The sequence below is a fragment of the Rhododendron vialii genome, chromosome 3a, assembly GCF_030253575.1.
Source record: "Rhododendron vialii isolate Sample 1 chromosome 3a, ASM3025357v1".
Classification (NCBI taxonomy): domain Eukaryota; kingdom Viridiplantae; phylum Streptophyta; class Magnoliopsida; order Ericales; family Ericaceae; genus Rhododendron; species Rhododendron vialii.
In genome coordinates, this window is record NC_080559.1 from 15,526,899 (window position 1) to 15,542,284 (window position 15,386).

Here is a 15,386-nt window from a genome sequence, read left to right on the forward strand (position 1 = left end):
TTCTGAATATTCCAATCATGGAAGTTGAGTCAAAGTATCTTGGTTTACCTTTCTTTTGGGGGAGATCCAAATCAGAAGCTTATATGTTCTTGATTGAAAAAGCTATTACTAAGATGCAGGGCTGGAAAACAAAAGATTTTTGAATGCTGCTGACAAAGAAACTCTCATTAAGCATGTCATCCAAGTTATTCCTTCCTATGCCATGGACTGTTTTTCCCTATCTCAAAAGTTTTGCAATAAACTTAACAAATATGTAAGAAGGTTTTGGTGGTCCGGCTCTTGAGGATGCAAAGATTCATTGGGTTAGTGGAGATGATCTTTGTAGAGCTAAAAGTCAGGGTGGTTTGGGATTTCGTGATTTCAAGAGTTTTAATCTTGCCCTCTTGGCAAAGCAAGGGTGGAGGCTCATTCAAAATCCTAAAGCTTTCTGGGCTCATCTTTTATAATCTCTTTACTTTCCTAATGGCAATTTCCTTAAAGCGATAAAGGGTTCTCGACCTTCCTGGGCATGGGCTAGCCTTCTCCAAGGGAGGGAGCTTTTGATGAAAGGAGTTCGTTGGCAGATACAAAATGGTGCTTCAGTAGATTTTTGGGATGACAAGTGGGTTCCCTTTCTGCATTCAATCCACAAAACCTCTGTGGGTATCCAATAAAAAAGTTGCTGATTTCATCAATCCCACCTCGGGTGAATGGAGAATTGCAAAGCTTAGACAAGTGTTATCAGAAGAAAAAGTCCAAGCGGTGGCTAATATTCCCATATCAAAACTCGGAGGAGCAGATTCGGTCGTATGGGGTCTTCACCCTAGTGGGAAGTATATAGTCAAGAGGGGTTACCACAAGGCTTGGTCTGACTACATTGTTTCTAAACCCGAGCGTCCATCCATGTCTAATGTTCCTGGTCCTTCATTTTGGAATTTTTTGTGGAACCTCAAAATCCCTCCCAAATTGAAGCACTTTTGGTGGTGGGCCTGTCGTAACAAGTTGGCTACTAAGGAGAATCTGGTACAAAGAAAATGTGCAGCCTCGCCAATCTGTCAAAGATGTGGGAAAGCTATTGAATCAGGTGAGCACATCCTTTTTCTTTACAAGTGGTTAAGGAAAGTATTTTTTGCTAATTCTCTAGCTGGGTTTTTTTTCCAAGTGAGATTGGTTCTATCTTGGCATGGTCTTTGAGAATAAAAGAAGAGATTGACAAAGGGAATTTGGAGCCTGATATTTTCGCTAAAGCAGTCTTTTTGTGTTGGTTTATTTGGAAGGCCAGAAATGATCTTGTGTTCCAATCCTTGAAACAATCCCCTATTTCAACTATTGCTCGTGCTATGGGAGCATGGGATGAATTTATTTCAGCTACTGAGACCACTTGCTCTACCCATCAGTCGCTTCATTCTTCCCTACCTTTACCTTCTTCCCATTGGATCCCTCTTGGGGTTGGTTCTCTGAAAATCAATTGTGATGCCTCTTGGTCCAGGGATCTCAAGAGGGGATGGGGTGGAATTATTTTGAGAGATAATCGTGGTCATCTTGTTGATGGGAGAAGATTCAGGATCTCATCTACTTCGGCTTTCCTTGCAGAGGCCTCTGTTCTTCATGAAGCATGCCTTTTCGCCAAAGCTTTGAACCTTTCCTCTGTTTGCATTGAGAATGATAATGCGCAGCTTATTTCTTTAAGTGTTTCAGAACTTGTTCCTCCTTGGGAAGCTTTGGCAATTATTTGTGATATTTGTTTGCTTGCTAGTGAACTGAGGCTTTCTTTCAACTGGACCCCCCGGATAGGAAATGAGGCTGCTCATTGGATTGCCTCCTCTCAAGCCTCTAGCTTAGGTCTAAATTGGGTGGTTTTCCCCCTTGCAGTTTTGGTCTCTATTTTATGTAATGCCACTCTTGTTTATCAATAAAATTCTATTAAAAAAAACTGGGATTTACAACCCACCACAATTGGCTACCATAATTATTATTTGGCAAATTTTTTTAGTAAGTTTCATTTCCACTTGTGAGTTAAAATTGCTACAAAAATTGATGAAGCCAACTTTATTGTCAAATTTAGGAGCAACTTTAACCTTGTTAAATCTCGCACATCATTCAAGTCGATCTATTTGTGTCAAAAATAAGATGATTTTAATCCAACGTTTTTGCACCGATATATCTTTGCATAAACATTGTCTTGAGTTTAAATTTATGGAATTCGACTTCAGCCGGGCTGAAATGTAGACGATATATAGCGGGTAGGGTGTGGGGAAACTCCCTATATCTTCTTCTCTTCTCTCTTTGTGGCTATATTTGCTTCAATTTTTTTCCCAAACAGATTCCTCACAAATGAACAGATTCCACACAAATGAGCTTGTTGGTCAAGGAAATTAATTCAAATTCAAATTTTTTTTTGAGTTTGGATTACTGTGATAAGCTAGTGAATAATGGAGTTTTGGTTTCTTGAACACAAAAACTAAAAATTTTATTCCAGGTAAAATGTTAGATTGGGAGACGGGGAGGAGGGGGAGAGAGGGATGGAGTGTGAAACATACAGTTGGAAGGGTTGACCAATGGAGGGTAAAATAGGCATTGTGGTTGTGTTTAATGCTGATGTCATCATGAATCCTCCGGTTCTATTAAATTTATAACGGAATAATAACGGAAGGGGGCGTATTGACAATGTCAGCAAAAGCAAGGGAGGTAACTATAATTACTGAAACCTCAGGCGAGGTCTCTACACTTGTCAGAAACCTCAGGGGAGGTCAATGAAATTTGCCCTTTGTTTTTGTATCATTGTCTGTTTGTTTGTTATCAAAAGTAGGAAATGGCAAACAATGAGGTTATGGAGGTTAGTGGAGAAAGTTGGGACGGCCCATGGCCAACTAGAAATGAGAAAATCTTCATTCGACTCATGGACAAGGAGATTAAATCAAACAAAAGTAGAGAAACTGGCACTTTCACAGGAGAAGAATGGAAAAGGATTAAAAGTGAGTTGAAAAGGCTAACCGCATACGATCATACAAACGAACAGGTGAAAAGAAAGTACTTCACGCTTCGTATTCTATTCAACAGCTTCAACTCATTGAAAGCAAACTCCGGTGTTGGTTGGGATAGCACACTTCTGACCATTACTGCTTCAGACGATGTTTGGGAAAGACTTTTCAAGGTAGGAATTTGTTATCGACGGTTCACTTTAGTCATGATAGAAGATACTATTATATTTCAACTCACGTATAATAATGCCATGATAGGTTAATAAAAATGTGAGGACATTCAAAAAGAAAAAGGGATGTCATACTACCATGAGTTGTGCCGGGGACACATCTGCCACTGGAGTGCATGCTCATCCTTCAAACAAAGTTCCCTCTGGTAGTGATAGTTCAGATCCATAATTCAGGATAATCGATGAGCCATAAGTTGAAAGTGCTGGTGGTTCAAAGACCAAGCCCAAGGCTAAAAATAAGGAGAGATTCCATTGCAGCAAACATTTCAAGTGCCTTAAGCATATTTGCTGAAAACGGAAAGAGAATGGTTAATGTAATGGAAAAGAAATTGCAGGGCTTCCATCCCGACTGTAGTGGGGTGAGTGAAAGTATGTCCATAAGGGAAATGGGTATTGGCGCTCTTGCTGCTGACATGAAAGAGTGCCAAGCATTGCTTAATACTATGGAGGACTTGGATGAAGATTCGTACAATAAGGTTTTGGAGAAGCTGCATGGTGACGTTCTTTGGAGGCAAATGTTCTTGGATATGCCTGAGAAAAGGAGAATTGCTTGGATCAAAAAACTTTAGACAATCTTAAATTCCGGAAAGGACTTGAATTTTTGTTAGGTTTTTCATAAGTTATTATAATTATGTTTTATGCTCCTATGAGGTTGACGTTTGGACGCTGAAATCGTATTTTTCTTTCTAGAACTGTTTTTGAGCTGAAAGTCTAAAAGTGTGTGTGTACGTGTGTTTTGCTCTATAACTACTGTGTTTCTGCTACGTTTAAGACTATTTTTTGAGTGATATTTGTGTTATATTTATGTTGTTATGTTGCTGAAATAGAAATTTTTGCAATATGGATCCTATATCTGACTCCGACGACGATTCCGAGGATGACGATTCCGAGGATGAAGAGGTGGTGGTTTTGCTAAGTTTGGCACTATATGAGTACTATAACATATACATATATCATAGACCATGTCGAACATCAATGTTAAGGGGCCGTGACTACATCTTAGAAGTTCTCAATGGTCACAAAGATAGGTGTCATCCAAGAGCAAGTCTGTTGGAGTGTCAAGTATCGCAAATGTTTCAAGTTTGCATGTAATTTCAACGCCTCACAAAAGGCAATGAACACTTGAGGCTTCATTCTAACGTTTTGATTACACCTATCTTCGTGACCATTGGGGATTTCTAAGACGTAGTCATGGCCTCTTAACATTGATACTCGACATGGTCTATGGTCTATGTATATGTTATAGTATTCATATAGTGCCAAACTTAGCAAAACCACCACCTCTTCATCCTTGGAATTGTCGTCGAAGTTAGATATAGGATCCATATTGCAAAAATTTTTGTTTCAGCAACATAACAACATAAATATAACACAAATATCACTCAAAAAACAGTCTTAAATGCAGCAGAAACGCAGTAGTTCCAGAGTAAAGACACACACACACACACACACACACTTTTTTACATACCAGCCACTAGATAACAACACTTTCATTAGACTTTCAGCTCAAAAATAGTTCTAGAAAGAAAAATACGATTTCAGCGTCCAAACGTCAACCTCATAGGAGCATAAAACATAATTATAATAACTTATGAAAAACCTAACAAAAATTCAAGTCCTTTTGGAATTTAAGATTGTCCAAAGTTTTTTGATCCAAGCGATTCTCCTTTTCTTAGGCATATCCAAGAAAATTTGCCTCCAAAGAACGTCACCATGCAGCTTCTCCAAAACCTTATTGTACGAATCTTCATCCAAGTCCTCCATCGTATTAAGCAATGCTTGGCAATCTTTCATTGCGGCAGCAAGAATGCCAATACCCATTTCCCCTATGGACATACTTCACTCACCCCACTACAGCCGGGATGAGAGTAGTGCAATTTCTTTTCCATTACATCAACCCTCCTCTTTCCGTTTTCAGCAAATATGCTTAAGGCACTTGAAATGCTTGCTGCAATGGAATCTCTCTCCTTATTTTTAGCCTTGGGCTTGGTCTTTGAACCACCAGCACTTTCAACTTCTGGCTCATCGATTATCTTGAATTTTGGATCTGAATTATCACTACCAAAGGGGACTTTGTTTGAAGGGTGAGCATGCACTCCAGTGGCAGACGTGTCCGCAAATATGCGGCACAACGCATGGTAGTATGGCATCCTCTTTTTTTTTTTGAATTTCCTCGCATTTTTATTAACCTATCATGGTATTATTATACGTGAGTTGAAATATAATAGTATCTTCTATCATGACTAAAGTGAACCGTCGATAACAAATTCCTACCTTGAAAAGTCTTTCCCAAACATCGTTTGGAGCAGTAATGGTCAGAAGTGTGCTATCCCAACCAACACCGAAGTTTGCTTTCAATGAGTTGAAGGTGTTGAATAGAATGCGAAGCACGAAGTACGTTTTTTTCACCTATTCGTTTGTATAATCGTATGCGATTAGCCTTTTCAACTCACTCTTAATCCTTTTCCAAGCTTCTGCTGTGAAAGTGCCAGTTTCTCTACTTTTGTTTGATTTAATCTCCTCGTCCATGAGTCGAATGAAGATTTTCTCATTTCTAGTTGACCATGGTCCGTCACAACTTTCTCCACTAACCTCCATAACCTCATTGTTTGCCATTTCCTACTTTTGATAACAAAAAAACAAACAATGATACAAAAACAAATCTAAATAGTAGATATAGGGGATACTTTTCACTGAGAGAGTGCATATACAATGTAGTTCAACAAGTTCCTTTTGAACTCCTACAGATTAGGGCTGAATGTAGGTTGTAGCTATTTTACTTGGAAGTAAACAGTAGATTAAGAAGTCCCTAGAAAATCAACTAAAAGCTTGGAAAAAAAGCAATTCAATGAAAGCCCAGGCCATTGTTTAACACATAACTCATATCAACCAGAATGCATTTCACGGGAATGAACATATGAGGGAAGCACTGGCTTTGATTAATTGGACTAGTGTTAGGGTTGGAGTATAATGAGGGAATGAACATATGTCACGATTCTAGAGGTGGTACAGAGGCTGGGTACAAAAAATGGGGAGGGGTGATTTGAAACCCTGTCAACCCTAAATCTGGACTAAAAAAGTAAAACACAGTGGTCTTTCGATTTTCTGCGATGAACTACCTACACGGTTGATTAATCGGCCAATTGATAAACATACATAGCGCAAATGACAATTAAGCAAGGAAAAAAGAACGCAAAACCCAGAACCAATATCATAACCTAGCAGAAGTAACAACAGAAGAACATAGATTTAGTCTGTACCTTCTCCTCAAAATGGTTGAATATGCTTGTATTCTTCAATTAATCTACAAGAACATAGATTATATATATACAACTGCAAAATTTGACTTTTATAAAGAGGAACAAATATCAATGGACCAAACACACAAACCCAAAGGGATCCATCCATCTAGGGTTTTGCAGGAGACTGGGAGAGAGGGGAAGAGAGAGACGAGAGAGTTATGGAGAAAGAGATACGAGAGAGAGGGAGAGAGAAAGAGAGAGACGAGAGAGAAAGAGAGGGAGGGAAGAGCGTACCAAAACATCGCCAGAGAAAAACGATTGGGATCGACAAGGCCGAACTTCTGTTTTTAAAACCGGGTAAAACTCCCTTTTCTAGTTTTCATAATTTCTAGAAATTCTTAAAAGTGAAAATAAAAACAAAAATGTAAAAATATGTTACAAAACAAGTTTTTTACATTATTTTTCAAAAAAGTGAATCAAAACCAAAAACTGAAAAATAAAAAGGTTACCAAACACCCCCATAGCCATTTCCCTTGTTTTTGTTTGTTTCTATGTCTATTGTCTTTCTTTTCCATTCCTCTTGTATCAGCTTAGCAAAAAAAAAAAAAAAACATATATACCATGAACAAAGTTTTTTTTGTTATATACAAATTTTACGGAATGAAAGGATTTTCTTGCCAACGTATCAATATAGTTGTATACCATGAACAAAGTTTTTTTTTGGTTGCCAAAAGCAGTATATTTCATTTATGACAACATGACAACAAGAAACATAATACATCAACATGCCCATGGAAGCAGAATCGTACAATTGATTTTGATATATAAACCTCAACATAATGCACAAGTGCTAAATATGATCATATTTTTTCCTAAACAACTACAAGATACTGCTGATTAAAAAAAATTAAGTACAATAAATCAAGAAGATCAATTGAAAAGAACAAAATAAAGTAACAGAATATTAAAAGAGATAAAACATACACATCTGCTCATGATCATTCATCCCCAATTAGCTTGTGCATAGATAACTAAAAGGACGTTCATTTACCACTAAGAATCTACTTGTCTAAAAATGAAGGCTATAGAGTATAAGCCAGCATGCTAAGAAATGAAAAACTATCCAGTACATAGGAGATAACAAGGGATATAGACCAGTGAGTGGGTTGAACATACAACTAAGCAGATTTTATGATCAATTGAGCATCCACACAGAAATAGCAGATTCCTAATGTTGTTCTTTTTAAGTCCAAAGACCAAAAGAAGTGACAAAAGAAAGCATCGAAGTATACCTTGTAGAGAAAACCACAAGGGCATTCATCCTAGAGCTCTGATAAACCATAAAAGTATACAGCGAGCACACCACCGACCCTTGACATCAAATTGGGGATGTCAATTTTTTTTGAAGGCTGATGTGGCATTTTGGCATCTCCAATTTGATATCAAAGCCTTCCTTTCCAACCCTTATGCCAAATTCTATTTATTTGACATCAAGCTATCTCTCTCCAACCCTTAATGTCAATTCTTATGTCAAATTAAATTATTCAAACTGTCATTTTTTGAAATTTGGCATGGAGGAGGAAGGTTGTTAGAGTTGGCATGAGAAGGCTTGTGTAACGCCCCCAATTTTGGGTACGTTAATAGGGCATTTTATTACATAAATAAGAGAGTCTGGCTCATTATTACATCATAAACAAAAAGGTACATTTATTCAACAAGGGAAGAAGCTAGGGTTCCTAACTATACTCCATCTTGCTCTCCATCCTAGCGAGCTCCTTTGTTGAATAAATGTACCCTTTGTTTAAGATGTAATAATGAGCTAGACTCTCTTTATTTATGTAATAAATGCCTTATTAACGTACCCAAAATTGGGGGCGTTACAACTTGGTATCAAAGCTTTAGGTTCAAAACCTCGGCCATGGGTAGGATGGGTAGAACCATGAGATAGTTTGACCGTTGCACAAACGTGAATTGAGTTTAAGTTTACCGTCCCAAATTGGGTGGAATTCTGACAAAACAATCTTTGGATTGAAGCAAGGTGTGGAAATTGGCAGTACCACCGAGCTGGGAATTCCCAAAAAATTGGATGATGACTTAAATCAAGGATCGGAAGTGGAACTTAGATTCAAATCTTCTTAAGTGTTACTCTGTCATAGGACGTTACTAATTGAGGTTTAAAACTCTGTCCTTGTAGATGAATCCCTTGAGTACCTACCAAATCAACCTACTAGCTGAAGCTCGCCAGCTTGCAAGCACCATAAGAACCATGACACATCAACTAGTGGGAGACCCTTATTTCCCCTACGCTTTCCCCTACACCAACGACTTCTACCAAGAACATGGCACCCTAGTATTTCCCGAAAATGAGGAAGAGTTGGATGATGCCGAAGCAGTACCTGTCCTAGTCCAAATAGCACCCCCCAATGATGTGTTCCTAATTGAGGGAAACGATGTTGAAGCAGCCCTCGCCCTAGTTCCAATGATACCTCCCGTTAACATGATTGCGGAGGATCCCGAGGGAGAACCTGCGGAAGAACCCGAAGAAGATCCCGACGAAGACCCTGAAGAGGACCCCGAGGAGTTCAACGACCCTCCAATAAACGGAGCGGACTGGCAGCACTTGATGCAAGCACCAAATTCAGATTGGTCGTCCGACGACGAGGACTTAGAGATTTGGGGAGATGAGGGTGAAGAATCTGACGAGGAGGAACTAGCATTCCTAGGAGCGGAGCCCGAAGTCATGGACATAACTGCTGACTCCGAAGATGTACCACCACCACCTTATGAGACCGACATTGGTGCATATCGGGTTGAATTCCCAAATATCTTCTAGATTGGTTAGGAAGGTTTAAGAAGTGGTGGATCGTTTGTTGTAAATAGGAAGCGGTAGGATTAGGCTATTATAAGCCATCTACGTTGTATCCACCCCTTTAAATAATGAAGTTGTGTGTTTCCTTTTAGCTTATGATTCCATACTTGTTTTTAAAACCTAATTGGGTACCAAATCATCCTTACCCCATTAAAGTTTTTACTTTTGCTTAAAGATGAAATATCTAGTCGATTTTTTAGTCGAAGCCTACCAACCCAGAAATACCATAGAAACCCTGACGGCCCACAAATTGGAAGATCCCGACTTCATTGCCGCTGTACTTGCATAGAAGAGAGATTTCCAAAGAGTGCAGCAGAACACCCCTAATCCCGTGGAGGAAGGCCCTTGGTTTCCTGAAATGTTCCCAGTCTTGTATGCCTTCCATGAGTTCTTTGGTGTCCTACCCCCGATGCAGGACTTTGAGGTTGGTGATGAGGAGGAAGAAGTCGGTGACAAAGGGGACACCAATAAGGTGACTGAGGAAGAAAACCCTATAGATGAAGAGAATCTCGAGGAGGATGAGACCCCAAAAGATTCGTAAAGGCCAAGGATACTACCTAAGCGCACCTAGAATAAATCTAGTAACCGTTGTAATCCTTCGGGATGTAGGATGTTAAGGATTATGTAGTAGGATTGTGTAGGATCATTTTCAACTTGTATTAGGAATCTTGTTTTAAGTCTACTTGTTTTATAGTAGAACTCTATGCTTATGATTATAATATTATGCTTATCTATGAAAAGCTTGTCGTGTTTTAAGAGTACTGTTGCATATTATATGATAAATTGCGTTTACAAAAGGAAATTTTTTAAGTAGACTAAAACCCCATTTTCAATTTTTACTCATAGATGGTGAACCCACGCAGTGGATTAGGATATGAGAACGGTGAATCCTCTAATACTAACCCCAACCTAGCTCAAATCATGCAAGCACTCGTAACTGCCTTAAACGCCAACCCCCGAAACCAAAACCGCGATGATGAACCTATGACCCGAACCCGAGCAATGAATGAATTTTGCAAACGCCGACCTCCGACCTTCAATGGAGATACCAACCCCACCGTGGCTGAAGGAAGTTAAGGTGATCCTGAACACCTTGGAGATTACCCGAAATGGAGATCGTGTGGCCTTAGCCACGTACCAGCTGAAAGGAGAGGCCCATTATTGGTGGGATCTGATGGAGGCAACCCATGCCATAGCCACCATGACATTCGCCGAGTTCGAGACCCTATTTCTTGACAAGTACTTCCCCACCCCTCTTCGTTTGGTCAAGGAACAAGAGTTTTTAAACCTGAAACAAGGAACGATGACAGTTACCCAATACGCGGCCAAGTTCGAGGAACTATCCCGCTACGCCCTAGCCGCCATAGCAACGGAGGACAAGAAAGCGATAAGGTTTGAATGGGGGCTGACAACTGCTAGAAAGGCTGTGGTGTCTTAAGCCTTTCCCACTTATGCCGGTGCCGTGAAGTGTGCTCTTTGACTGGAGAGTGAGGAAAATGACTTCAAAGCCCGATGGAGGAAGGCAACAAGCAACACTGGCGGACCTATCCGAACTCAACCTTCCAACAACGGCGGACCCTGCCCTACCAAACCCTTTACCCCGACCCAAGGCAACCAACCTTGGAAGACTAATGCACCAGGGCGTGGTGAACCGCAGAGAGTCGGTCAAAACAAAGCATCCGTGTAATGCTTCAACTGTCAAGCCATGGGCCACTACAAGCGGGAATGCCCCCAACTCCAGAAGGGAAGGAATGTGAATTTTGGAAGCCAAAGAATTCAGCAGCTGGGACAGGCTGGATTTGGGAAGCCAAGCCCCGGGAACCCGCCGCAGCAGCTACAAAATGGGCAGGACAAGGGGAAGCAGCCCATAGGGGCTCAGCAGGGCATTGGAGGATGTATCTTTGCACTACAGACTGAGGAGCAGGAGCAGGAACCCTCCATGATCCAAGGTACGCTACTATTGTATAGTACCTGCGTACAAGCCTTATTTGATTCTAGGGCATCGCATTCCTTTATATCCACTGTCTGTGTAAATGCTTTAGCACTAGAAACAGAACCCCTAAGTATGAGCGAGAGAGTAACATCGCCGTTGGGGGGGAGTATAGCTGTTAATCTAGTGTGTAGAGGGTGCGAGATAGAAGTAGCCAACTTGCGCCTGACCTGCGACCTCAGAGTGATCAACATGGCAGACTTCGACGTAATCCTAGGGATGGACTGGCTATCGGCTCACCAAGCAGTCATAGGTTGTCATCAAAAGACGGTGACAGCTTACACCCCAGAAGGGATTCGTTTCCGTTTTAAGGGGGATAGACAAACGGCAAGCTCGACGACGAAGAGATCCAGGTGGCAGAATCAACTGTTTGGATGGCTAGCTAGTCTCCAAATGGAAGAAACCGATCGGATGGAACTGGGATTACCGCACATCGTGTGTGAGTACGCCGGCGTTTTCCTTAAAGAACTTTCGGGCTTACCACCCCAAAGAGAGATAGACTTCTCTATAGAACTCCAACCAGGGACAGCACCAATCTCGATGGCACCATATCGTATGGCACCCGCAGAACTAAATGAGCTCAAGATCCAGTTGAAAGAGCTACTGGACAAAGGGTTCATCAGGCCAAGTACATCACCATGGGGAGCGCCTACATTGTTCGTGAAAAAGAAGGAAGGAACACTGCGACTATGCATTGACTATAGGAAGTTGAACCAAGTTACGGTCAAGAACCGATACCCACTGCCTAGGATCGATGACCTATTTGATCAGTTAAGAGGAGCAACCTTCTTTTCTAAGATTGATCTCCGATCAGGCTATCATCAGTTGAGGATCCGAGATGAAGATATCGCCAAGACAGCCTTCCACACTAGATACGAGCACTACGAGTTTGTAGTGATGCCGTTTGGATTGACTAACACTCCGGCGGTATTCATGTGTCTCATGAACTAGATCTTTCAACCCTACTTAGACAAATTTGTAATGGTGTTCATTGACGACATCTTGATATACTCTGCCAATAAAGAAGAGCACGAGGAACACCTTCGAATAGCACTACAAGTACTCTGAGATAACCAACTTTACGCCAAGGCAAGTAAATGCGAGTTTTGGCTAGAAGTGGTTAAGTTCTTGGGGCACGTAGTATCCAAGGAAGGAATCGCGGTGGACGAAAGTAAAGTCGAAGCCATGCTGAACTGGAAACAGCCCACCTCAATTTTTGAAATCAGGAGTTTCTTAGGATTGGCGGGATATTACCGGAGATTCATACCAAATTTCTCGACCTTAGCCAAACCCATGACCAGGCTGACTTAGAAAGGAGTAAAGCTGGATTGGAATGAAGCCTGCGAGAAATCCTTCCAGGAGCTGAAGAAGAGACTAACTAGTGCACCAGTACTCATCATTCCCGAGCGAGGTGTAGATTATACGGTCAATTGCGACGCGTCAAGAGATGGCTTGGGATGTGTGCTGATGCAGAACGGAAAGGTTGTAGCCTATGGATCACGACAACTCCAACCACATGAGAGGAATTACCCCACCCACGACTTAGAATTAGCTGCAGTAGTATTCGCCCTCAAAATCTGGCGTTACTATTTGTGGGGAGAACAATTCGAAGTTTTTACCGACCACAAGAGCCTCAAGTACCTATTCACTCAGAAGGAGTTGAATCTGAGGCAGCGTCGATGGATGGAATACTTGGAGGACTACAAGTTTACGTTGCAATATCACCCTGGCAAGGCCAATGTGGTAGCTGATGCTCTAAGCCGAAAGGAGAAGGCGCAAAAGGTCAAAACAACCATTAAGGAATGGGAGATGGTAGATACTCTCAACGAGTTCAACCTGCAACCGTCGTCAGAAAATGGGAACGCTTGATTGTACGCTCTAGTTGCGGAACCAGCACTTCACCGAGAAATATTACTGGCCCAAACCTATGAGCAGGACTGTGAGTTCATCCGGTATCGAATCCGAGAAGGAAAGGCGCTACCAGGATGGACAATGGAGAAGGACAACAGCCTAAGATTCAAGGGGAAAGTGTTTGTGCCTAATATCGGAGCTCTTCAAGAAGCCGTGCTCCGAGAAGCTCACCATTCGAACTTCACAGTCCACCCTGGCGGTACAAAGATGTATCATGACCTGCGGAGGACGTACTGGTGGGAAGGAATGAAGAAGGACGTAGCCCGATTCGTGTCTACCTGTCTAGTGTGCCGGCAAGTCAAGGCTGAACACCAGAAACCTGGAGGAGACCTTCAACCATTACCAATTCCAACCTGGAAATGGGAGCACATCTCAATGGACTTCGTGACTGGACTACCAAGATCTGCCAAATCCAACACTGCAATCTGGGTGATTGTGGATCGACTCACCAAATCTGCGCATTTTCCGCCTGTGAAAATGACAGAGAACGTGGAGCAACTGAGCCTGTTGTACATTCGAGAGATCGTACGCCTTCATGGAGTACCTATCTCGATAGTATCTGATAGGGATCCACGTTTTGTATCATATTTTTGGAAGGGATTGCAGAAAGCTTTGGGAACAGATGTAAGGCTTAGTACAGCCTTCCACCCCCAAACAGATGGACAAATGGAGAGGACAATATAGACATTGGAGGACATGCAGAGAGCCTGTGCCTTGGATTTCTCCGGAAACTGGGAGCAGCACCTACCATTGGTGGAGTTTGCCTACAACAACAGCTACCAAGCAAGTATTGGGATGGCACCGTACGAAGCTCTCTACGGTCGACCCTACCGATCCCCAATTTGCTAGACAGACGTTGGAGAGACGGGAATAATTGGACCTGACCTAGTACAAGATACCACGGAGAAGGTCAAGACCATCCGATAAAGAATCCAGACCACTCAAAGCCGACAGAAGAGTTATGCGGATAGAAGGAGCCGACCATTAACCTTCGAAGTAGGAGATCACGTGTTCCTGAAAATTAGACCAAAGAAAGGAGTCATCAGATTCGGGAAAAAGGGAAAATTGTCACCACGCTACATCGGACCCTTCGACATTATAGAGAAGATTGGGAAGGTTGCGTATCGTCTAGCCCTACCGCCACAGTTAGATAAAGTGCATAACGTATTTCACGTTTCAATGTTTCGCAAGTACCTCGCCTTACCCACCCATGTTCTCAATTGGGAGGACATCACTATCGAGGAAGATGTGACGTATGAAGAAGAACCCATAGAGATTCAAGACCGAAGTGAGAAGATAATCCGGAACAAGACCATCAAATTGGTAAGAGTTCTATGGAAGCACCATGGATCTGGAGAAACCACATGGGAGAGAGAAGAAACCATGAAAGCAAAATACCCTCACCTGTTCAAATCCGAGCGTACACATAATTTCGAGGACGAAATTGTTTAAGGGGGATAGGTTGTAACAACTCCGATTTTTAGTGAATAAAAATCTCGTTGTTTATTCGAAATCCTTTATTTTCTCTTGAATGGCCTTATAATTTTCTCGTTGAATTCTATTCGGATGTTAGCCCTTTCGTTTATTAGATTATATTTCTTGGCCAGTATAGTTAGCTTCTAACCAGACTAGTTAGAGAGACCTAGCTACCAATCCATTTAGTTACCTTTGGACCATTACCCATTGGGCGATAAATGTTAGGGTAATTTTTGTCCATTAGACAATAGGCCATTCATTAGAATATTTGATTAGTACAGGATATAGTATTATATTGGTGTATATTCACATGTGCAAAGGACATATATGTATTGTTTATTAGATATCTTTTTTCCCCATTATCCATTGGTTATTAACCGCTAGGGAAACCATTGCCCATTGGATAATAACTACTAGGAAAAATGTTATCCATTGGATGATAGCACTAATCTTCCAACATAGTACATGGATCTATTAAATAATCCCTCTATAGATTTTCCATGTGCTTATATGCATTAAAATATAAGGGTAAATCTAATCTCTAGATTTCTAAAAGTACTTTAATAATACTTAAGTACTAGTACTTCATGATTATTTTAATAAGAGAATCCTAACCTTATATTCTATTAGATACTTGGTACTTCTTTATATATTTAAATATATGGACATGTGTACTTGTGAATTTTTTTATATAAAAGTCTTGATTTC

At 41.1% G+C, this 15,386-nt stretch overlaps 2 protein-coding genes and 1 long non-coding RNA gene across 3 annotated transcripts; 2 read left to right on the top strand and 1 right to left on the bottom strand.

Moving 5' to 3' along the window:
• Positions 1–594: 594 nt before the first annotated feature.
• On the top strand, positions 595–1,895 carry LOC131321141 (uncharacterized). Its single transcript, XM_058352147.1, has 2 exons — positions 595–1,063; positions 1,183–1,895. The coding sequence occupies exons 1-2, from the start codon at positions 595–597 to the stop codon at positions 1,893–1,895; spliced, it is 1,182 nt and encodes a 393-aa protein (XP_058208130.1).
• Positions 1,896–2,777: 882 nt separating this feature from the next.
• Positions 2,778–3,359, top strand: LOC131321142 (uncharacterized). The gene is made up of 2 exons (XM_058352149.1): positions 2,778–3,133; positions 3,219–3,359. Exons 1-2 carry the CDS (start codon positions 2,792–2,794, stop codon positions 3,357–3,359), a joined length of 483 nt encoding a protein of 160 aa, XP_058208132.1. The 5' UTR covers positions 2,778–2,791.
• A 1,877-nt stretch (positions 3,360–5,236) lies between these two features.
• On the bottom strand, positions 5,237–6,520 carry LOC131318697 (uncharacterized). Its single transcript, XR_009197785.1, has 3 exons — positions 6,451–6,520; positions 5,465–5,812; positions 5,237–5,379 (listed from the first exon to the last, which is right to left on the bottom strand). It is a non-coding gene; the product is annotated as an uncharacterized LOC131318697 (long non-coding RNA).
• Positions 6,521–15,386: the final 8,866 nt, after the last annotated feature.